Raw genomic sequence first — 24,446 nt, 5'->3', positions numbered from 1 at the left:
CTGAGATAAAGAATAAGGAAGCCTAGATTTACTTGAGGATGGGAGTGGAGGTTGGGGTATGGGAGAGAACATTTTACCATTGGAAGGTTCTGCATTGGAGAAAAGTTGTCAGTAACATTATTGCCAGTTTCCCTGATTTCTCTTACCTCTAAGTCACTCTGCAGCCTATTTCTTTCAAGTAATCCAGATTCGTATATGCCACTTTCCTGTATTAGAACACAGTAGCTTCAACTAATTACTGCAGGGGGTTCGTTCATTCATTAATGACTTTATTTTAAAATATTTATAATGTACGAACGACTTGCAAGGTACTGCGACCTGGGAAAGATAAACGAACAAAACATAAGCCACCTTCCCCTCACAGAGTTTACATTCTAGCAGAAGCCAAAAGACACTAACCAACCAATTATAAACCACACGGTTTAGGTCATAAATGTTCTAAAGCGCAGAGCAGTACGTACAAATAACAAGGCGGAAAGCGTGTCCCACCAAAGTTCATAAATAGGTTTTAGCAGACCTGTGAACTCCCTGAAATCTCTGTAAAATTTTGCCCATGCCTATATACCTTTGGTTGGGGTGGGAGAGGGAGGATAGCATTGTTTACATGTTCAAAGAGGCTGAAACCCCTAAAAGGTTAAGAACCACTCTATCCTATTTGGGCACTACGGATACACTAACTTCTTCCTTGCCAAAAGGCAACGACCACAGGGAAAGCTAGCAGCGTGGCGGGCCTGTCTAATCCACCGAGTATGACCCTACTCTTCTCAGTTATCAAAAGTGATCCATCTTTTGACTTAATGTGGGGAAAAAAAAAACATGTTTGTTCTTTTTAAGCCCAGTTTAAAAAAAAAAAAAAATCGGCCTATGTTCTATTCCTCAATCACTGGAGATTTCTAAGCATGTGCCCAGGTCGGGAGAGCCAGAGTAGCAGGACACCATCCCTCAGACACTTTCCCGCCCTGACGGAATTGGCTGCCCCGAGCTCCGCTTTTTAGATACGGCCGAGAGAAAGAGGTCAATGAATGCTTTGAGAGTCCAGGCCGGGTTTTCTTGCATTAAGACGGAAGTAACAGCGAGCCGGAAGTCGCAAGGCCAGCACAGAGAAAGAAGTGGGGAGGGGGAAGGAGGAAAACTGAGGGCAGGGATGGCGGCTCAAATTCCAATTGTGGCTACCACCACCACTCCAGGGATAGCCCGGAACAGCAAGAAGAGGCCAGCCAGTCCTTCCCACAACGGCAGCAGCGCCGGGGGATACAGCACCAGTAAGAAGAAAAAAGCGTCCACCTCTAGCTTTGCACAGGTACGCTGTAGCTCGACTAGCCTGCGCGTGCGCAGTGCCCGAGCGGGGGCGGGGCGAGGGCTCATGCGCGGGCCCTGCAGGGCGGAGCGAAGGACTGCGCGGCGGAGAGTAGGTACGCAGGACAGGCGAGTCAGGGTGTGTGCGCCGCGCTTGTGGCCTCTCCTTTGACCCCTAGAGCAGATGAAACATTTTCTCCCTAGTTTGGACATGTAGGAATTGGGTCAGGAGTCACCCGCGTTGCACTGTCCTTGAGGCAAGGTGGGCAGGTTATTACTGATTTAGTGGAAGGACGGTCTCTTCTCATCAAGGTTGCAATTCAGAGCTAGGCTCAGGACCTCTCTTACTGTTAGTTTCAGTGAAGCAGAAGTTAACGTGTCTCACCTTCGTTCCTTCGACAGACATTGACCGAGTGTCTGTAAGGTGCAGAGCTCCCTAAGGGCCTACATGGAGGAATACCAAGATGTATTGATATGGATGTTTTCCCTCATCCTTAGAAAAGTGCTCTTTTGACCCTCAGTTTCCCCGTCCCTAGTGGGTTTGTTATTACCATATAGGGTTGTTGTAAGGATTCAATGAGATCATGGTCATAAAGCCCTGAGCACAGTACCTGGTACAGACTTCTCGGCATCTGGACAATCTAAGCTCCAAAATTCTAGCAAAGAATTTTCAGTGGAGGAGTGGCCGGCTTGGTTAGATTTGTCTTGGCTTCTGTATTTTATTTTAAAACAATACGAGAGCAAAAATGGAATATTATACTGTGTCCTCTCCAGAACATGCGGTGGCATTGTTCACGCAGAACAATGTTCTAGAGATGTTAACTGTCTGTCATTCTTTCCATTGGTAATTAATAGTGCTCCACCACCCCCCTTTTAAAAATACTTTATTGAGGTATGATTTACATACAGTAAAATGCACAAATCTTAATAGTACAGATCAAGGACTTTTTACATATGTATAGGCTTACGTCGCCACCACCCAGATCAAAATAGAGAGCATTTTTAAGAGCTCCAGAAAAGTCCCTGGTGACCCTTTCTAAGCATTACTGTCTTCCCTCCCTGTCAGAGGTAACTATTATTTTGATATCTCTCACCATACCTTGGCTTTGTGTTTTTGAACAATATAAATGGAATCATACAGAACATGCTCTTTTGTATCTGTTTGGATTTCTCTGTGAAACAGTGTTTTTGAGAGTTGTTCATTCATGTTATTACCTATTTCAGTATGTTTGGTACACTGTGTAAATATAGCACAACTGATGGATATTTGAATTTTGTTTACAATTTTTGGCTTTTATACATAAGCTGCTCTGAACATTCCTGTACAAGTCAGTGTAGACATAGGCTTTCATTTCTCTTGGGTATATGGATAGTAGTGGAATCACTGGATTATAAAGTAGACACAAACATTTAACTCAGAAGTTGTTAAAATAGTATTTCCCAAAGTAGTTGCACTAGTTTGCATTTTCACCAGCAAAATGGGAGCGTTCCGATTGCTCTACATCCTCAGCAATACTTGGCATTGTCCACTTTTAATTTTAGTCGTTCTGATGGCTATGTAGTTGTATCTCATTTTTGTTCTAATTTTTGTTTCTCTGATTACTGATTACTAATGGTATCTATCACCTCTTTATATGCTTATTGACCATTCCTATATCTTTTGTGAAGTACCTGATTTTTTATAGTTGGGTTGTTTTTTTAAAAAATTAATGTTTAGGAGTTAATATACTCTTGATTGGAGTTCTTTGCCACAAAAATATGCATTGTGAGTACTTCTCCCAGTATGTGTGTGGGTATCCAACTGTGCCAAGACTGAGGAATGCAGTCATTACGTATTGGGAGAAATGAGTGTTTTGACCCTAAAAATAGCACTGATCAACTCCCACCAGAACAAGCTTCAGAGAGTGGCCAAATGCCTGCAGGATGATGGACATTCCCGGTAACCGACTTGGTAGAAATCACAAATCTCTGGCCCTAGAGCTCTCGCTGAGGAGAAGGGCTCCCTGTGGATCTTCTTCATCTCAGCTGCTTCAACAAACTCTCAGGCAGGAAAGAGTATGGCATTCCTTGGCATAGTGAATTCTTTTATCTTTGCTGTCCTCTCCCTAACTGGCGTTTAATTAATGAAGTATATAGCCAGTTACCCTACTCCTACCCTCAGCATCCCATGAAGAAGTAAAAAAGTTGGCTATGTCTCCAGAAAGGAGTCTTAAGATGTTTTTCCTGCTCTAACATAGCCTTCCAGCCTAGTTCTCGGCTCCACAGCATCTGCAGGATTAGTACAGTGCTGCCCTGAGGGTTGTCTGGATGTTTGGAATTTACCTAGGTGACCTTTACCTATGTCCTTTGCTTAGCCTTTCTGTTCTGTTTCAGTTCAGTTCAATCAGCAAGAATTTATTATATTGTATTTCTGTTATGTCCCTAGCAGTATACTTAAGACATTTCAAAAGGTTATAGCTTGTCCCTGTCCTCCCAAAAATCTCCAAGGAGGAGAAAATGACATTTGTATAGTGTTTTAGTTTTCTATTGTTGTTGTAACAAATTACCACAAATTAGGGACTTAAATAATACATTTATTCCTTGTTCTGTCGGTCAGAAGTCCTGGTACAACATGACTAGTTTAGTTCTCTGCTCAGGGTATCACAAAGCTGAAATTGGTATTTTGGCTGGGCTGGTTTCTTGCCTGCAGGCTCTGGGGGGAAATCTTTTTTTCAGGCTCATTCAGATTGTTGGCAGAATTCAGTTCTTTGCAGTGGCAGGACTATGGTTCCTGTCTCCTTGCTGGCAGTTAGCCACTGTTCACATTCTTTGCCACATGGCTTCCTCCATCTTTGAAGCCAACTATGGAGAATCTCTTGTATCAAATCCCTCTCACGCCTCAAATATCTTTGACTTTTACTTTCCTTGAGTTAACGGGTTTATATACCCGCCTTGTAAATCTCCTTTGTTTAAGGCCAGCTAACTTGATACCTTATATTATATATCTTCAAAACCCCTTCGCAGCAGCACCCACATTACTTTTTGCTTGAATAACTGAGAGAAGGCATGTGTACACCAGTGGCTGGGATTCCTGAGGGCCATCGTAGAATTCTGCCTATCACATATGTGAAACAAGCAGGAAAACACAGTGATTTCTAACTATGTACTGAAGTTGATTGTAGGTATTCTCTGGTGTTGGTGTCCTAGTGTGGTGGGACACTGACAGATATGGATTCATGTAGGCAGTACTAGAGGAGCGGTGGGGAGGAAGAGGGACTTGAGGTGGACTTTGAGGGGTGGTGGGTTTGGATGGGGAAGGCCTTCCAGGGTTGGAGCTGTGAACAGGTATCAGATTGCTCAGGGTTTCATCAGTGGGAAATGAGTGATCTTTATATAAATCATTGAATTTTTTTAGTTAATAGAGACTTTACAGATCTTTCAATATCTCAATTTCTGTGCTTCAGTAGTTCAGCTATTTTTTTTTCTTTTTTTTGTTACTATTTTGTTTCTTATAAAAAAAGAAATGCCTATAAAACTTTTGTAGGATTTAAAAATTTACAAATGACATTTACATAGACATTAGAGTGCTTTTTGAAATGTGAAATAACTTCATGAAGTCCGAAGACAGATTTTAATTTCCAGAATGTGCATGCTGTTTCTAAAGTAAAATTGAGTGAACAGATGAAATTTAAAGGGTTTTATGCTCAGAAGTCCTTAGGAATCAACAGAAATTATTAAATGTTTATGCTTGCTAAGTTGTACAAATTGTCACAGAATTACAATTCTGTGTTTGGATTTATATTTTAGTGTAACTAATGTAGTTATTGATCAATAATATCATAATCCGGAGATTGCCATCTCCCATCCATTCTGGTTATAATACTATGAAAATGATGAGTGCTGACTTGGGTTGGAGAACAGATACACTGTGCTAAAGTGAAAGAAATCATAATAAGTAATGATAATTAACATTTATTGGGCATTTACTACATACCAGGCACTCTTCTAAGCACTTTCTAAATTCTATCTCATTTAAGCCTCAAAACAACCCTCTGTGAATTGTTATTCTACGAATAAAAAAAACATAAAAAGGAGCAAAGAGAGGTTAAGTATCTTTTCCAAGGTCACACAGCTAACAAGTGGTAGCGTAAAGACTGGAACCCAGGCTGACCGTCCAGAGCCTACATACTTTTTTCTTGACTGCCTCTCTTAATATCACCTTTGTTGCTCTACCTTAGAAGGTGTAATTACACCTCCGATGTAACCAAATCCATGGTGCAGAGAAATGCTTTTCGAGGGAGTTTTATTAGGTGAATATAAGGTACTTTACATTTTCCAAATGCCTATTCAAGTTGGTAAAATCTACAGAGAAACCCAACTGGCCTATAGCCTGACTGTTATATAATAAAACTAGTTTGTGATGGAACCCTTTTTCTGTTTTCCCCAAGATAGCTCGTGGATTACAGGCCTAACCTTACCCCCAAGGTTTGCCATGAAATGTCTCGCTTTTATTATTACTTTTGCATCACTCTAGTATATCAATTGTCTTTGGAAACAAATGGCATCATTCTATTATAACATTCGCTTTTTAATAGTTGCATCACTGAAAATGTCAAATCCTAGAAAAACCTAGCATTCCTATCCAAGCTGCACTTTTTTTTTCTAAACGGGAAAAAAGTTAATAACCCATCTAAATAAATTGGGAGGCAGCAGTTGCTTCTTTTGAAGGTTAATGCAGAGTGCATGTGATTACAGACTCTTCTATAATTGGAGGCAGCCAGAGAATGTTGGACTGATTTGATTTATTCATCTAAAAAAATAATCATTCTACCTTAACTTTAAAAAATTCGTAAGTTTAAGAAATTTTTTTTATTTTTAAAGTGGACATAAAAAACCACCCAGTCTTCTTCCCCAACAACTATAATAATTGGTGTTCTCTGTGTGTAGATATAGTTTTTTATCGTTTTATATGGTGTATAACATTGTGTGCCCTTCTTTTGACTTAGCATTATTTCATGAACCTTTCTCTATGTCGATAGACTTCTTAAGGGATTAGGTGCTCTATTTAATTGACTTATTGAATATTTAGGCAGCATCTCACAGGTTTGCTCTTTCAAGTAACCCTATTTTAAGCCTATAGTTTTAGACTAGGGTCAGCTTTTGAATCTAGAAAACTATTAATTAGGTGTAAGTGGAGATTTGATTTTTCAGTGATAAGACAAAGGACATTTGTTTCTCTGCTTAGTAACCACAGACAGAATGCCCACGTTATCCTTGTGTCTGAGTCAGCCATGCAGGCTGCTGTCTGGAGAGATGAAGCCATTTATTTGGGCTCTACCATTGGACAGAGCTGAGGCCTCACTGACTCGTCTCAGTCTGGGGCAGGCATGTCCTTCTTTGATAGCAGGCCAGGTTTCTCTTCCCTGGAACTTACATCAGCCCTTTTAGTGCTAGGTGTCACTTCTTTCCTCTTGTTAGGGTGTTCGTGTCTTGGGGCGGGACAGTTCATCTCGTAAAGTCTCTAAGTATTATAGTAGTTTAGTAATATGAAAACTGTACATTATATTAAATTTTATTTTATTGCATCCCTACTTCACTGACTTGATCCTCCCTTTGACTGAAGGTCTCCCCCTCTCATTCTGTAACTAATAGACTCAAGAGTCTCAGCTTGGCTGTAGCCCAGGGGAAGGAAAGAATGAGGGAACAGTAATGTGGAAGGCGGAGTTAAAGTGAAAAGAAATGCAGAAAACCCAGTTCTGGTCCCAGAGTTGGGTATTCTTTTGGAGCCTGGGAAAAGGGTGCTTACTGTTTCAGAGGATGCAGCTCTGGAATGATGCAGCTCAGTTCACCTCAGGATGGCTTCCTTTCTCAGCCTTGTCTTTGGCTTGACTCCTTAGTGGGGGTTTGGCCTGCTGACAAGGGAAGAGAAAAGGATGGAGTGGCCACACGAGCCGGAGGGGTGAGTTTTGGAAATTAGTGCATGAGTACATCATCTTCTTGACTCTGCTCAGGCATGCCACCCAGAATGTGATGCCAACTCCTGGCCCTCTCTTCTCACCTTCCCCTTCCTCTCAGCAGACGCACCTGTCCAATGGTGTATCCTCGCCCTTGGCCAAGCTCCCAGATCTTCCAACTCACAAGGACTTGCTGAGGTCCCTGAATAGTGGCTGCCGTGGCAGCACTACCTGCCCAGGTCTCTGTGAAGCATTTCTGCCTGATGGTGTTCTCCTGGGTCTCCCTGGGCCTGGAACAGCCTCCATTAAAAGAATGCCATATATTTCTTCCCAAAATTTCACTGTGACTTTGACCTTCCCCACTAGGAATCAGAGAAGAGGGATGAACAGAAAGGGGAAAATGTGGTCTTCCAGCAGTTCTGGCGAAGGAGATAAAGCTAACACCAGTGCATGAGGCTGGCAGCACTGAGCTGGGCATGTTCTGTGGCTGGTTCCATAATCACCATTGGAGGCTTTGGGGCCCAGTTCCTCATTTCCCTTTAGTATCTCCTTTTTGCTTCTGTAGCAGTTATGTTTGTTTATTTTCTCCCGAATAGATGCAATATTATATAAGTAGTCATTTTCTTTATGAAAAACTCAATAAAGTTGAAATAAAGTATATTTGGCCCCAGGAAAGCTCTCATATTCTGCCTGCTTTCCCTGAGTTGTCCCTAGCTATCGTGGTTTCTTGCTGATGGGAGCTCACTGCATAGTTCTTAGGGTTATTTTTCTCTCTCTTACTTAAATCAGGCCACCCTGTATGCCCAGCCTCCTGACAGCCCACAACCATTGGCCTTTCCTCCCTGAGTGGTCTTATGATGCACCCTTAACGAATTGTTAAATTCCTCGGGAGAATGGCTTGTTTCATTCTAACACTAGCAGGTGACCTGCTTACTTCCTGTGCCTTCCAGCCAGTGGGCCAAACGCCCTCCTTCCCCCTTATGGCCACCTCTTAAAAGAGCGGATGACTGTCACTCTTCTCAACTTGCATGCCGGTTAAGGCTTCCTCTTCAGGTTTCGTGGAATTCCTGGCTCATTCTCTGTCAGGTTAGCCTGTAAAAACAGGTAACCAAACTGTTTTTCAAAGTGACTGCACCTTTTACATGTTCACAAGCAGTTTTCACAAGTTTCTCCACATCCTCGCCAACACATGCTATTATGTTTTCGATTATAGCCATTTCAGTGGGTGTGAAATAATATCTCACTGGTTTTGATTTACATTTCCCTAATGACTAATGATGTTGCACATCTTTTCACAGGCTTGCTGGCCATTTGTGTATCTTTTTTGAAGACATTTTAATTGAAGTCTTTGCCTTTAAATTGGAATCACTTGTCTTTTTGTCATTGAATCATAAGAGTTCTTTATATATTCTGGATTAGCATTATTTATTTTGTTGCTCAGATTGCCCAGATTTGGCTGGTGGGAATTCTTCAAACTGGCTCCTGTAACCTTTAATATACCTCTACCATTTTTCGAGTGCTGTTATGCACTGAATTATGTCCCCCCAAGATTCATCTATTGTAGTCCTAACCGTTACTACACTTCAGATTGTTACTGTATTTAGAGATAGAACCATTACAGACGTAATTAAGGCTAACTGAGGCCACATGGATGGGGCTCTCATCCAGTCAGATCGGTGTCCTTATAAGAAGAGGGAGAGACACCAGGGAGGCACATGTACAGAGGAAAGGCCATGTGAAAACGGAGTGAGAAGATGGCCATCTGCAAAGCAAGGAGAGGGGCCTCAGGAGAATCAACCCTGCTGGCACCTGGATCTTGGGCTCTGGTCTCCAGAACTGTGAGAAGATAAATTTCTGTTGTTCAGACCACTCAGTCTGTGGTATTTTGTTATGGCATCTCTAGCAAACTGCTGCAGTAGTTTTCTTACTTTCTGGTACCACAAGGTTCATGTTCTACTTTCCCGTCCCAGCCCTGGAATCAGCCAGTTCTTCAATGATCACTAGTTCCTGGGAAATATATTTAGAAACTAGGATCTGGACAATGGCGTGCCCGATGTTCGCTGTTTCTAGCCCTCTGGGTGGAGAGAACTCGGAAATATAGGTATCTGTGTACGTAACATCCCCCGCCCCCCCCCCACACCTCCATATCTATTTCTGTGTTTATCTAACTGTGTATATGTTAAAAACCATGAGTTCATATCGATTATTTCTGATTCTAATCTACTATGCAAGGTTCATTTTAGCCTTCCCCATTCCTATTCGCTTCATCTTAGAACACATATATTGGGCAGAATTACTAACCTGTACCCTTGTGAGAAACAACCCTACAAATTGTTTATGTACTTTTTGCCCTTTAACCTTAAGGTTATATTGTCAAAATACTGTTTTCACAGTCACCAACGTTATGTCTCCATTCCTCTCTTTCAGTGTGGTCGTTATGCATTCCAAATATCGCTAGGCCAATTTGGTTGTGTTTGTATTCCATCTTCTCTGCCCACTGCCCCATCCTTGTTGGTTTTATCAGTAGTGGTAGTAGTAGCGTGTAAAACTTTAACATGCTTCAAAAGGTCAAAACTCTACAAAAAGCTGTACTTAGAGAAGTTTTACTCCTCTCTCTTCCCATCTCCCCGTCCTTTCCACTCTGTTCTTTGTGCCCTGCAGGTTTCTGAATTATCCTTCTTGTGTTTCTTTGTGTTCGGCCACTGCATCCCACCCAGGAACAATTCCTTACAATGAACTCCTGAGCATATACATATTGATGCTGGAATTTAGTTATGCCATGCTGACTTGTTCCTTAACTCCAGTCAGTCAACCGGTCAGCAGTGATTTGGTACTTACTCTGTGCCAGGCATTGGGTTAGATGCAGGGGACAGAAGACTGAGCCATAGGATGAAGCAGGATGTTTTGACCCCTCTGTGAATTCTCACTCTCTGACTCCTTTCCTAGTCCGCTTACCTCTCTTCTTTTCTCTCCTGGTTTGTTCCCTGTTTCAAAACCTGCTGTTTTTTCATTGACTAAGACATAAACACAAACTATCAATCATGTATCCAAACTATAATAGATGTTACTCTAACAAACAGCACAAAATAACATTGACAACTGGTTACACAGGTAACGTCAGTGAATGATTAAATGTAATGGGAAAATCAAATCTTCTTCATCAGATTGTGTCTCCCAGGACACATGTACCTGGCAGAAATGCTATAACCATGAGAGAAAAATCACAAAGGTAAAAAGAGTTAGTACAAAATGCGAAATCTAATCTTTGTTATAAAATTAAATCTGGCATGGACTAATCCTGATGAAAATAATTTTGGTGAAGCATAAATAAAAATGGAAAAATTGGAAACTATTTGTGCTGTATAGAAAATGACTTAACTGGATTTTGCAACAGAAAATACAAAATACAGGAAGGAGGGGGAGCAAGAGACAAGGCTGGAGAGGGAGCAAAATTTGTTCCTAATCCCAGGGCGGTGGGAACCCCTCGCCAGTTGTAAGTAGAGGATTGACATCACACTCACATTTAAAACTGTGACACCGACTGTGCTGTAGGGAATGGAGTAGGCAAGATGCGTAGTACACAGTCACTCCTCTAAAGCTTGTATCTGAGGAAGGTGCCGGATAAGGACAAAGAATTGTGGCAAAGAAGGGTAGGCAGACAGAGGGGGGTAGGAGGGAGGGAATGAAGGAAAGGAGAGAAGAGAGACATCACTTGTGGCTACAGACAGTAGGAAAAGGATGAGAAATTGGAAGCCTCTTAGTTCTTGGTTAGTTGACATTTGAGCTGCGCCTTAGAGGGGAGAGAAGTTAGGAAGGACCATGAATGCAGGGAGGATGAGGTGAGGAACAGTCGAGACAGGAAGAGATGGTATGAACAGAGAAGGAGGAGCACAGGCCTACATGGAGAGACCCTAGAGGAGTCTGGGCAGGTGTTTGAGAAGAAACCGTTCAGAGAACTATTGCAACAGAATGAGTGCTCTCAGTCTCCCCTGTTCCCCTTCCCCCCACATGGATGCCATTGCAGGCGTGGTAGAGATGGTGGGGGAGGTGAAGTGGAAGATTTTGTGTGTGTGTGTATCCATCCAGAACTTTCTTACACTGCTGCGGGGAGTATAAGAGTATAACCATTTAAGAAAATGACTGGGCATTTTCTTATAAAATGGAACATACACATACCCTATTAAGCCAACCATTCCACTCCTAGGTATTTACTCAGGAGAAGTAAAAACACATGTCCACACAAAGGCTTGTATAGATAGTTCACAGCAGCTTTACTTACAAAAGCTAAAGACAGAAAATGACTTAATTTCGTTAATAGGAAAATGGGTAAACAAATTGTGGTACATCCCATACATGAGAATACTACTCTGCTGAGTAGTATACAAATTCAGCAAAACAAACTACTGATCCATGCAACATCATGGATAGATCTCAGAAACTTTATGCTGAGCTAAAGAAGCCTAACACAACAGTATATACTGCCAGATTCCACTCATGTGAGGCAAAGGTGATGTGGTAGAAATCTGAACAGTGGTTGGCCGAGGGTAGAAGGGATTGACTAGGAAGAGGCAGAAGGGAACATTCTGGGATGATGTAAATGTCCTGTATCTTGATAGGAACCTGGGTTGCACAAGTGTAAACATTAGCAAAACTCATGATACCTAAGATCTGTGCATTTCTCTGTATGTAAATTATGTGTCAGTTTAAAAAGTTTATTGCAGTCTGGGAAGATTGGAAATTGCATTATAAATCAAGAGTGATTTTTTACTTTGTCTTTCTCCTTTGTAATTGCAGCTTAAAAGGTTTTTTTGTTTTAAAGCATATTATCCTTCTTGTCAGGCCATTCTGGCCACAGCCAGCTGACCCTCTAGCCTCCTCTCCCTCTATTCTCCTTAGAATGCCCACATCCTGCTGTGCCCCTTATGCATACCAGCTCAAGCCTGGGTTGTCTGGCTGATGTGACCCTTAAAGGGGCTGGACTTTTTTTTGTTTTAATGTTTCCAGACATAATTTGACAAGATCAGCAGGAGTAAGGGGCCATGTGGTGTCATGGAAAGACTGTTTTGTTTGTTCGTTTGTTTTTCTGTAACCTGGGGATGATAGCACTACCTTGTAATGGTTGTCAGGGTTAAATGAGCCAGCTCAGCTAGGACACCCATTCTTGTGCTTGGCACATAGAGAGGCCAGAAAGTATGACAGCCGGGATCCTGGCTGACTGTCCTGTGGCCTCTGCACTGCAGGTGCAGCTACCAGTCTGGCATGCCCTCCTCTGGTGCAGTCCACCTGCAAGGGCTCTGGGCACACCGTATTCTCTCAGATGTCCTGTGGTATCATCTTTTATTGTTGAGAGCTGAGTGAGGGAACTCAACTAAAAGAAACTGACCTTCTACTACTCTTACTATGTTTTAAGGGTATCGGCATGGAAGCCATGGCTGAGAATAAAATGGTGCCCTCTGATTTTAGCACAGGACCTATGGAAAAAACTGCTAAACTGTTGCCATTTAAGGATCCCAACTTTGTGGTAAGCATCTAAGATACTTTATAGATAAAAAATCAAACAACCATACCATGGCTTCTGATCATGCTGGGCCTGCAGCCCAGGTAGCCTGATGTTCCCCTTCTCCATGCAAGTCACCACTGCTCTGTCATGGGCTGTTGTGGGAGGGGTGGGGGCAGGAGAAGACAGGCATTTCCTTTAAGTACATCTAAGCTATTGTGAAGTAGAAATAAGCCGCTCTTCCTTTTGTTCTCGAAGGATATAAGAAATTATAGTGATTTAGGTTACACGATTAAAAGTTTATTTTTCATTAATTAGTTTTGAAAATACAGTATTGCCAGTGCCTGCAACAGATTTTGGCATTCTTTTCCATTTTATTTTGTCATCTTCATAGGACAAAAGGAAAAAAAATTCCAGAAGGCTTACCATGCCATGATTGAACCTTATTTGGGTTTTCCAGGATCACCAGTACTTTACAAGGCAAAGACTTGCCCTCAGAAGGATTTAGAGAGGTGATCATGAATTTAAATCTAACTTTGTAGTAGATTTATTTTAAAGTAATGGGAAATTCATGAATGAATTCAAAGTTAGACCTAATAAAGGATGTGATTTTCTATGTGTATGAAAAAAAATAACATTTTATTTCTACTCTATCATTAAATCACTCAGATTTCGACAATTCAAAAGCATTGTTTTTTATATGTAAGATTAAAATATACAGTGTGATACTTTTTTAAAAAGCCTTAGGGGTATAAATGATTGCTGACAGAATGAGGTGTATATTACTGTTATGAATAAGAATAAATGACAGATTCTGAAATGGTACTTTCCAATGACTTCTGTTTCATCTAACCCATGCTTTTAATTCCAGCACTCTGGCCATGGTGGTGCAGTAGCTGGCAAGAAGAATAGAACCTGGAAGAACCTGAAACAAATTCTCGCTTCTGAAAGGGCATTGCCGTGGCAACTGAACGATCCTAACTGTGAGCTGTCTAGAGCCTTCTATGAGTTCATGATGTTTAGACTAGAAACTTTCTTATAACAAACCTACATTATTGTGTTTGTACTAATGTAGGAAACAGTTTTTAGCTTAGGAAATTTATAGTGGCATCAGTGTAGGGAAAGTATGTATATATTTCCTCATAACTGTATCTGTCAAATCTGTTTGTATTGTCTTGGATGTGTGGTTTTTAGTGTCACTGTTAACATTTCAATCTGGTGAAATAGGTCCTGATATGATAATATCTGTGTTTCTATTTGACAAACTTCTTATTTAGAAGTCTGCTCTTAAAATTTGTTACTAAGAACAAGGTTGCCCAAGATTTATAAGGTTTTCTAACAACCAGCTTAAAGACCCACTCTGTTTTACCCTCTGAGCTGGTAAACAGAGTAAATTTTTCAGAGTAAATGCTTTATGCTGCAGTTTTTCTAAATCTTTTGAAAGCACTATCATATGTGCTGTACAACTTCATTGGAAAGTCCAGGTAAAAGTTTCCTCCATCTCCCGCCCCACTGCACGTCTTTCATGGGGGTGACTCAGACTGGTGACAAGGGAGCTAGTCAGTTGTCCGGGTGTGGACATTCCAGTGTTTGGATGCTCGCATCCAAACAGTGGGGTGTTTGGCATCTCATCACCATCAGCCAGGGTAGCCTGAGACAGTGAAAGTGGCTTATGGGCAGATGAACTTTTTGGTGGTTCTGCTAGAGTAGAGTGTTCCTGGGAACAGGGCAAAGCTAGATCCGGAGTCTGCACTTGGTCTGTGACTTACTGCATTATTTCCCCAGAGAATTCTGAGTACTTAATTGCAAAGTAAAAAATTCAGAAATATTATCAAACAGTATGTTAGATTAAAAAAGGGATCTAAATGTTTTAAAGCCAGCTTAGTTATCTTCTTTTTCTTTCTTTCTTTCCCCCCTCCCCCCACCTCCAGATTTCAGTATTGATGCTCCTCCATCTTTCAAACCAGCTAAGAAGTATTCTGATGTTTCAGGTCTTCTTGTGAGTATAATTACATCTCTGTGTCTTATAACATTGAATTGAAAGGAAGATTTCACAGTGTTGTCTACATAGCAGTGTTGAATATTGACCACCTCTGGTCCTGCCTGGAGCCCATAAACTTTGAATAGGTAATGGAGTTTGTGCTGAAGCGTTCACACATTTATTTTGGAGTGGCTGCCACCTGGGGCATCCATGTGGGCAGCCTGGAGAGAGGATTGCTCTGAAAAGCAGCAGACCCAAGTTTCACTTTCCCTTCTTCTGCTTAACTATATGAAACACACACACACACACACACACACACACACACACACACACACACGTTTCATATATATGTTAATTACACACAGAAAACATTTATCTTTTTTTACTGCTCAAGTTTAAAAAACTTCTTGCATTTTAGAGATGATTTTTTTAAATATTGAAATTTCTCTAAAGGGGCACTATGGTAAAAGTAGTGATTTTCAAACATATTTTTAAGCACCAGAACTCCTTTTCCAAATGGAATCTTTTAAAGAATTCCCTGGAGCCCACCTACCCACTGTGGCCCCGTGTGGATCTGGCCCTCTGTTCTCCTTCCCACTCCCACCACAGTGACCCCTTCTGGGGAACATGGTTTGAAAACTAGCAGAATAGTCGAAGAAGTGGGACTTGTGCAAGTGACTGAACCTCAGGAACCTCCAAGAGTCTCGTTTCCTTCTTTTCAGAATGTAGATGAAGGGTAGAACTTTCAGCTCACCTTCTTCATCGCTATTCAATTTGGAAGATAGGCTTTTTTTCATAACTGCAGAAGTAATGAGTCACTTCACTTTTTAAAACTCATTCACATCATTTAAATGCTTTACATTTTTATGAAAATGTATGACTCCAGCTTCTGTAACAAACTAAATTAATGATACATGTTTTATATTGGAAGGATTTGAGTTGTTATTGTTATTTTTGAAAATAATGTTAGTTATATGCTGAATTAGTCATATGTTTTATTTCCTTCAGAGAACACACACTCCTCAGTGTACTACAAACTTTTAACGTAGATCCTTACACACGAGGATGCTAAAAAATGAAAAAAAGAGTAGAAGCACTGTAAAATCGTGTGTGTGTGTGGTGGCTTCTTTTCGCATCCATTCATGGCTGTATCTCCTCCTCAAGTTCCCCTGTGGGAACTTCGCCTTTAGAGAAAGGTAGCCTTATGCTATCTGTTGTCTACTACGTGAAAATAGTTACCTCATATATTTGACTCTTCTTAATAGTTGTTTATCGAAACGGCAACATCCATAGGTCAGGGGTGGAAGTGGGGGGGGCGGGGGAAGAGGGCAAAAAAAATAGTTGTTTATAGCAGAAAAGCTAGCTTGGTACCAGTTGATGATGCCAGTTATTCTGTCATGACCCAAAGTGGAAATTTCTCCCTATACCATTTTCCGCTAGGCTTGTAGAAGCCATGGTTTATGGTCAGACTTGGAGAGTGGTCCCGTAGAATGTAGCTTTTTACCCTTACCATTATCCGGCAGCTCATCTGCTAGTGCAATGGTTTTCAGACGTTAGGAGGCATGAGAGTCATTGTGAGAAGCATCGTTCCAGGCCCCTTTATGCCACTGGCAAATGACCTGACATGTTATATATAACCTAAAGCCTCATGCTCCACTGTATGTTAGAATTAAGAAATTCTGAATATATAAAGAATTCTACCAAATCATTGAAAGACAATCCCATGGAAGAATTGGCTGTGAATAGATAATTACAGGGAGGAAATACAGATGACCAGTAAGTAGACATTCAGTCTCACTGATAATTAGGAAAAAGATTAGTCAGGTAGGGAATAAATGAAGATGTTTGATTATATACACTGTCACCAACGTGGAGAAATGGATATCCTCATACATTGCTGTTTTGAGGTGGGAATCTACATTGGTATGGATTCTTTGGAGGACAATTTGGCACTACCTACTGTGACAAAATATAAAAGCAAAAGCCAATGACCCAGCAATGTCCCTAGAGGAATAGTGTGTACAGAGAGCTTCATACCAAAATGCTTATGAGAAAATGTGTCAGTGAAATATTGGAAACAACATAAAAGTCAATCGATGGGAGGAGAGGGGTGTTTTCATACCACGCTGTGAGCTTGATGTATATGTAACAACATGGATAGAATTCCAAGATATGTTGTTTACTGAAAGGTGCAAAACAGTATAGGCAGCATGGTACCACCTAAGTAAAAATCAACACACACTTGCAAAAAAAAAATGCAGGGTAATTTCTCTGGCGTGTGTGTATAGATGTGTAAGGATATATATAAACAAGGTCTGGAAGGGCGCCCACACAGCAACGGCTTCCTCAGGGGAAGGCAAGGGACTTTGGATGGTAGGGGGTGGTAGAAGGAGACGTCGGTCTTACTCGTGGTTTCTTTTTCTTTTTTTAGAGCAAAATATATTCATCTGTTACTTGTGTATATGAAAGTTATTTAATTAAAAAATAAAGCCCAGCTCACGTTTCCACTGACCCACCCCTTCGCAGCCAGCCAAGTGACTTTCCCATGTGCGCGGGCGTGGCAGGGAGGCGAGCAGGGTCACAGCTGTTTAGCCCTTGTTACAAAGCCGCAGAAAGTACTGTGGCTCGGGAAAGATGGGGAGCAGTGTACACTCCCTGTGCCCCTGCAGCGAGGAAGGCCTGAAAGCTGTTTGCTGCCTGCTCTCCCAGAAGGCAGCCTTTGTTTCATTCAGGCCCCAGGGATGGAATCCGGAGGAGCTTCTGACTGTAGGAGTGCAGTTCTTAACTTGTTCAACTCTTGTACAAGCGTCACTTGGCATCCTCCCCTCTGTTTAGAATACTAGGTCAAGTCCGGTCTGTGCAAGTTCTTGTTGATGACCTTTTTGTTGGTGCCACAGTATCTCTGTATTCTGCGTTATGTATTCAGAAGTCTTCTTGGCAGTGAGGTCTGAACTTGGGCGGCTCAGGACAGTTTGGTGGTGGGAGTGAGGCAGCCACAGGAATGGAGCCAGGCTGGGGCTGGTTCGTATACTGAGGCTAGATGATCAAAGCCAGATGCACATGCCTGCGCCCCTGCTCGGAACTGTGGGGCAGCCTCCCCCTGCCAGTTAGTCAATCTAACTGCCTCCTGGCCAGGAGCCTCAAAAGGGGCCGTTGCTGTTTTTCTAGTTAAGCTTTCCTTTCTATTACTGTCACTGAAGGGAATGTGGTAAAGAAAGGCACTATTTAGGTCAGGCCAAAGGATCAAAGTTTTATTTTATTGAGAACTTCAATTAATCTTAGTTTTTTAGAAATAATCTCATTTTCCTGACGCATAGATGTTAAAAAAGCCTAAGGAGATCTCCAGTGGCAGAATTGAAGACTTTTTAGAGTATGAGAAACCCATGACTCAGTTCCCCTCGGCTTGTTGCTTCTTCGCTCCCCTCCCTGCTCAATCTTAAGGTTGCTGCCTCCTCTTCCAAGGAGATGATCAACCGTGGAGCAAGACAAGCCACACTTGAGTAATTGGATGTTATCTGTCTAGACTTTAATGGCATCCTTTATAATTTTTTTAAAGGAGCTCCAAATGACTCACCCTCGTGGTTTCTGTTTCAAAATCTGCAGGAGCCGTGTGCCTCGAGGTATATAGGGATGAGTTATCTTCTCCACTCTGCACATGGAAAAAACAGACCAAAAGAGAATTTTGATATGTCAATTGAGAAACAAGTTTTCTTTTCTGTGATGGTCCTGATTGTCCATTTTTCGTTCATTCATTTATTTATTGTTGCTGTACAAACACTGGCTGAAGGCCCACTGTGCCTCTGCATTGCACTTGGAGCTGGGGTTCAGTGATGAGCACACCACAGGCTTCCTGCCTCAGGGAGGGAACCTCATGGCCTAGACCGTAGTCAAAGAGTCATGCAGGTAATAAATGTAAAAACATCAGAGATAAGCATTCCACAGGAGAACAGTGGTGAGGTAAGAGTGAGGGTGGGGTCCTGACCTTGTGGGGACAGATAAGGCTTCCCTGATGTGACTTTGGTGTTTGAGTCCTACAGGATGAGCAGGTGATTGCTGAGCAAAGTAGGTCAAGATGGGAGCCCCTCCTGAGGAAAGGGCAAATGGGGCATGACAGGAGAGAGAGACTTAGGGGCAGGGTAGATGGAACCAGTGAGTAACAACAGGTAGCTGAGGAAAAGGTATGAGAAGGAGGAGAGACTAAGGACATGCTGAGGACTTGTTTCTTTGTCCCGAGAACACAGAAGAGCCACTGAGAGGTTTCACGAAGAATGACATGATCAGAATTGCAAGTAGCAACGATGACCCTGGCTGCAGTTGTAGGATGGCCGTGTCTTCCAGTGGAAGAGTGGGTGTGGGTGGCCAGTCCAACACTGCAGTGGGGCCCAGGGAGCTGTGGGAGTGGCATGGAGAGGGGGCGGAAGAATGGGAGAGGAGCGCCCTAGAATAGATGGAGGGTGGCAAGGAGGGGTGGGCGTGCTGCTCCCTACCTTGCGGAACAGATCTGGAACATTCTTCTGAAGCAGGTGGTTAGACTGAAGGCAGAGATCCAGGAGGGGTGATCATCATGAATTCAATTTTGGACCTGTTGGTCGCAGCCGTTCAGGCACCAACCAGAAGAATCCTAGTGACCGATGTGGTTATCCCTCTTCCATCCATACCCTGAGGTATTTCAGGGAATGAAGTCTGGGAAGAGTAACAAGTTTTTGCCCAAGTGAGAAATTTAGTGTTCTTGGTGACAAAGTTAAGACATAATGAAGACATATTTCACTTTCTGTAAAATAGAAAAAAAATTTGAACTCGAATTTAAAATCTTCACCCCCACTACCACCACCCCTCCTGCCCTTCTCTGTGCCTATCTCCCATGCAGGCCAACTACACTGACCCCCAGAGCAAGCTGAGGTTCAGCACCATCGAAGAGTTTTCCTATATTCGGAGGCTGCCATCCGATGTCGTCACTGGCTACCTGGCCCTGAGAAAGGCCACAAGCATCGTTCCCTGAGCATTGAGAGGTGAAGATGAAGTGGAAAACTGTTTCAAAGGCAGACTTTGGACTCATGATTTTGTTTCATGGAAACAAACTCATTTTGCTGTCAATCTGTAAATGTCAACGCTGTGCCTTGGAAAGAATATTTGGCTTTAATTTAAGGGGTTTTTTTTTCTATGTTTTTCCTCCAAGTGTGATATTTCCTGTTGAGTTAAATTATACTTCATTTGTTGTCTCAAGTAAAGTTGTTTGACAAGAAAATATAAAATTGTGCTTTTAATATAACCCAAATACGTTCCAGAATTTTGGCTTCAAAGCTGTGAACTCTCTTACAACAACGTATTTAAAGACTATAATGAATCCTGACAATGGAGCTGGATTATTCTTGATCCCAATGACTCCTTTTTTAGAGCATGTTAGTCTTTCTCTTTGATCAGAATGCTTGGAAGAAGTCCAAACCTGGGACTGGAAAAGAAAGGGCTGAGTAGCTCGCCCTGTTACACTGAGCCAGTCCTCACCCTGTGCCTCAGCCTCTTAATCAGCCTCTCTTCCCAGCCTCCAGAATTGAGAAAGATACATGTCTGTTATTTAAGCCACCCGGTCTGTGGCATTTCAGTGTAGCAGCCTGAGCTGACTAAAACTCATTTCTGGAGGTGTGGATATGAACATTGACACCCCTTCCAAGAAGGGCTTTTGTCCTGGTCCAGGATGCTGCCCCACTGACTCAAAAAGCCTGCTCCAGAAGCAGTGTTTGCTTCCCCATCCTACAAGAAGAGGAAGTACTCCTGGGCCAGAAGAAGAGTGTGGTGACGTGCCCTGAGCCCTACTCCTATATTTCTCTAGGGAGAATAGTGGAACCAGAACTGAGCCAGAGCTGCCTCTCTTGTGGGGGTTAGGCACCGAGGTGCCTTTTCTTTCTGAGGGAATGTCCCTCCTGCACCCCTCTTCAGGCTTGGAGAGAAGAAAAACAAAGCCGAGAGTCAGCTGGGAGAGCAGCCAGCTGGGCAGGTGGCAGCTGCCTGGAACCTGGCTTGCTTTTCTCTGGATGGAGCAGCCCCTGTATCATTCAGCACCTTCTCGATAACTAGTGGAGAGAGTGGTATGGGTGGCGTGTGACTTTCTTCTCTTCCCACCCAAAGGGACTTAGGCGATGGCCAGGAGGGGTGGGGAACCATCTCGAAGCCCATGAGCACTAAAGCATTGGAGCCCCTGATGCAGGGTCCTCAAACCTGAACAACATCAGAATCACCCGAGGCCTTGTTGTCACATATTGGGGGCCCAACCCCTAGGGTCTAATCTAATAGGTATTGGGTAGGGCCCCGGAATTTGCATTTCTAGCAAGTGATGCTGATGTTGCTGGTCCAGGGACCTCACATTGAAACCCACTGCTAAGAATGAAGTTCACTGAAAGACCAGAGGCTGCTGCTTGGGTTCCTTGTGCTCCTGCACTTCCTGCCAGCAGTCAGCCTGGGAAAACCCCTCAGTTTCCCTTCTGGTGAAATGGAGTGAGTGAGCCAAGAGACCTTCCTGCTTCGCTTCCACTTTCTGTTATACAATGAAAACTTGGGGCAGGTGTACTTTTTTCCCTATAAAGCCCCCCAAATTGGATAGAGCCCCACTAACACTATTCTAACACTGATTGTTGGAGGCCACCTCAGACCTGCTTCTTCAGTCTCCTGGGATGGGATTCAAGATGAAAGAAAAGCCCTGCCCTGTATATGTCCACCATGGGGACACGGCGCCTCAGAGACTATTGCCCCTGCAGGCCTCTCAGGGTTTCTGGGACTGTGTATGCCATGAATCCTCTTTCAGAGTCACCTGGGACCCTTTAAAATGCAGATTCCTGAACCATGCATGGTAAACCTGACCTACACAGGGAGTGGGGCCCAGGCATCTGCATTTGACAAATATCCTAGCATGAATGTGACTCGCAGAAGTGTAAGAACCGCCACCTTCCGCAGGCAGAGGGGAAGCGCGTGTGCCGGACACCTGGCTCCCTTCTTTCCTGTTCCCCTGCCAGGCCGTCCTGCCAGTCTCTTTTTGTTAGAGAACTGAGTTCGGAAGGTCAGGCAAACTAAGCTGTGAACAGTTCAACAATGAGTCCTCCTACGAGTTTTGGAACAGGCTGATAATTGTGTTAGGCGGAAGGAGGCAGGAGATGTAAAAAATACCAGGGATTCTGATTCAGCTGGCCCGAGCTGGGGCCTGGGCATACTATGTTTTGAACTCCCCAGGTGATTCTCCTGTGCAGTGAGTGTTGAGAACTCTTGCTGTAACTACAGAGTATTTCACATAGGTATGTTTTCTTGTTCTCTTTATAGATCAGCTAGCTGTTTCCATCCCAGGAGCATGGGCAATCTGGAAGGGGTTTCTCTATGTGTGCATGTGTGCATGCATGCGTGTGTGCATGAGTGTGTGTTTAGGAATCCTTTTCACACAGCCTCCCAGCACTGGAGGAAACATGAATGTCGCTAATGACTCCTTCCTCTTCCATCTTTACCCCCACGTTCAAGCATCCCCTAAATCCCCTCTTCCCTCTCACATTCCTCAGTTCTTTTCTCACACTCCTCTTCTGCCTGCTCTCTTCCTACTCAACTTCAGGAGCGCATCGCTTCTTGCCTGGACATTTCAGAGTTCTCCTAACTGCTCTTTCCGACAGGCTGATCCCAGCCCCTCCATTTTCCCCTCTTCCATCAGAAGGCCTTCCCACAACTTTGGATAAGAACTTGACTGTCCGTCATGGCATGTCCACGGGTGATTTGTCTCAGTTACCTTGTTAATTCTAGCATTGGCCTGTAGGATCTAAAGGATAAAGTCAGCCTCTTAAAAAGAGAAAACAATTAGCTGAGAAATCAGATTGTTTTCTAAAGACTAAACTGAGGTCCAGTCTGCTCTGAGTGGAGTTGGACTCTTTCCCAACATCCGATACTTGTCTTCACTTTAAGAAATCAGTCTGTTATCAGGTATAGTTTAGAACTACCTGTAATGTTGGACAAATGCTTTCCTGAACTAGATAGTCCATGTGGTTGAGAGGGACCCATTTTGCCCCCATCCGCCAAGTTAGAGCATGCATCAATCCAGATTTTAAACATATATTATGATAGGGCCCAAAATATTTTCAATGAGAAATCTCTCATTTCTGAATCCCTGGCCACTGGAAACAGACATCAGACATTTGAGTCCGTCTTTAGTGACTCACAACTATGAGTTGGCAGTGCTTAACTTAGTAAAAATAAAGGGTAAGGAAAGAAACTGATGGGGTACGTAGTAAGGAAACTTGACCAAATAGACAGAACCAATGGGACAGACACCTTGGGAAGAGATTGAAAATGATGTCCTCTTACAAATTCATGAAATGATTAGTGTTATTTAAAATAACATTCTGTCCAATAGACATGTGTGGGCCCTATTTGGATCTTGATTCAAACAAACAAAAAAACTTAAAAAATGATTTTTGAGACAATTGGAAATTTGATATCCGATGACATTTAGGAGCCCTTGTGAGTGTTTTTAGTTGTGATAATGGTCTTGTAATGTGAAAGGAAAGGATTCGTATCTTTTAGAGGCACATAATGAAATATTTATGGATGGAATGATAATATCTGGGATTTGCTTCACAATAATACGGGAGAAAGGAAGTGGACGAGAGTAGTGTTGAACAAGATTGGCTGTAAGTTAATAATTGTTGAAGCTGAGTGATAGGTACGTAGAGGTTCTTTATAACTATTCTACTTTTATATGTTTGAATTTCTCCATAATAAATTTTTTTTTAAAGTCTAGCCTGTTATGTCATTACTAAAAATTATGATGAATTTTTACCTAAAATTGGTGGTCTGCGTTAGTTTGAAGTGGCTTGTGGATGCTGAAAGTTTGAGAAATGCTGCCTGAGCGGGATCAGATCTTTAATAGAGGGGATATCCAATTCCTAAAGCATCTCACAAAGAATAGGTTGAAAGATAAAAGACACAAGGCAGGTGATGTTGTCCCCTAGATGTTCTTAACAGAGGCCTTCATGTGCATTCTGTTGAGTATCTCCTGTGTAGGGTTAGGAATGGGAGTGGAGACACCCTGCATTAGAATAGTGGATCTTTTTTTGACAGAAGACGCGCACCTTCCGCCTTGTTGTTTTTTCTCTTTTCTGTGGCTCCTGGGAGTCTCAGATGCAAATTTGCAGGCTACTTATAGTAACTAAGATCATATGGTCGACATTTCCATGCACTCATCTCATTACTGGCTCTATCAACCTCCCCTTGTCTTCTTCATTGCTTACTTTGGTCATTTATTCCATCCTTTATTCTGAGTATTTTTATAAGCTGGCTCAACGATTTTATGGAGCAAGGAAAGGAGTAAATAACTAGCTAAATAAATAAGCGATCTGTGACTAAGGCCAGGGGAAGAGAAGAGTCACGGGGTGGAGAGCAGACAGCTCCGATAAATGAGCTCCTCTAGAATAAGAGGGAGAGGAGGGCCGACAGCAACCACCCGCTGGACCTCTTCAAAATCATTATGGTTTTATGCCTTCTTTGGTAATCATTATGTATGCTACCATTGTTTGTTTCCCTGTAATAACAGGCTATAAAACTCTTCATAAAAGGTGGAGAGAAGCTGCCTATTTGTTTTAGTGACAGAGTTGAGTGTGAAAATGGGGCCCCTTTCCTCTTACTGCAAATATAGAACCCCTGGATTCAGCCTGGTTTTCTTCCATGACTCGGTGGCCTCTGACCACAGGTGCTTCTGTCCCGCTGCAGATAAAGC

The 24,446-nt window shown here is 42.6% G+C and overlaps 1 protein-coding gene across 2 annotated transcripts; it reads left to right on the top strand.

Annotated features, from left to right (window-relative positions):
• The first annotated feature begins 1,059 nt into the window (after window positions 1-1,059).
• INO80C (INO80 complex subunit C) lies at window positions 1,060-23,470 on the top strand. Of its 2 annotated transcripts, none has more exons than XM_016153983.2 (5): window positions 1,060-1,300; window positions 12,640-12,750; window positions 13,598-13,709; window positions 14,658-14,725; window positions 19,575-23,470. In XM_016153983.2, exons 1-5 carry the CDS (start codon window positions 1,145-1,147, stop codon window positions 19,704-19,706), a joined length of 579 nt encoding a protein of 192 aa, XP_016009469.1. In that variant the 5' UTR covers window positions 1,060-1,144; the 3' UTR covers window positions 19,707-23,470. The 2 variants fall into 2 exon arrangements, with proteins under 2 accessions (XP_016009469.1, XP_016009470.1); XM_016153984.2 differs by lacking the exon at window positions 1,060-1,300 and adding an exon at window positions 1,392-1,412.
• Window positions 23,471-24,446: the final 976 nt, after the last annotated feature.

This window comes from Rousettus aegyptiacus, unplaced genomic scaffold (genome assembly GCF_014176215.1).
Source record: "Rousettus aegyptiacus isolate mRouAeg1 unplaced genomic scaffold, mRouAeg1.p scaffold_m13_p_12, whole genome shotgun sequence".
In the NCBI taxonomy this organism is placed as follows: domain Eukaryota; kingdom Metazoa; phylum Chordata; class Mammalia; order Chiroptera; family Pteropodidae; genus Rousettus; species Rousettus aegyptiacus.
Note: the sequence above shows the minus strand (reverse complement) of the source record. Positions and strands in the feature narration are given on the sequence as shown.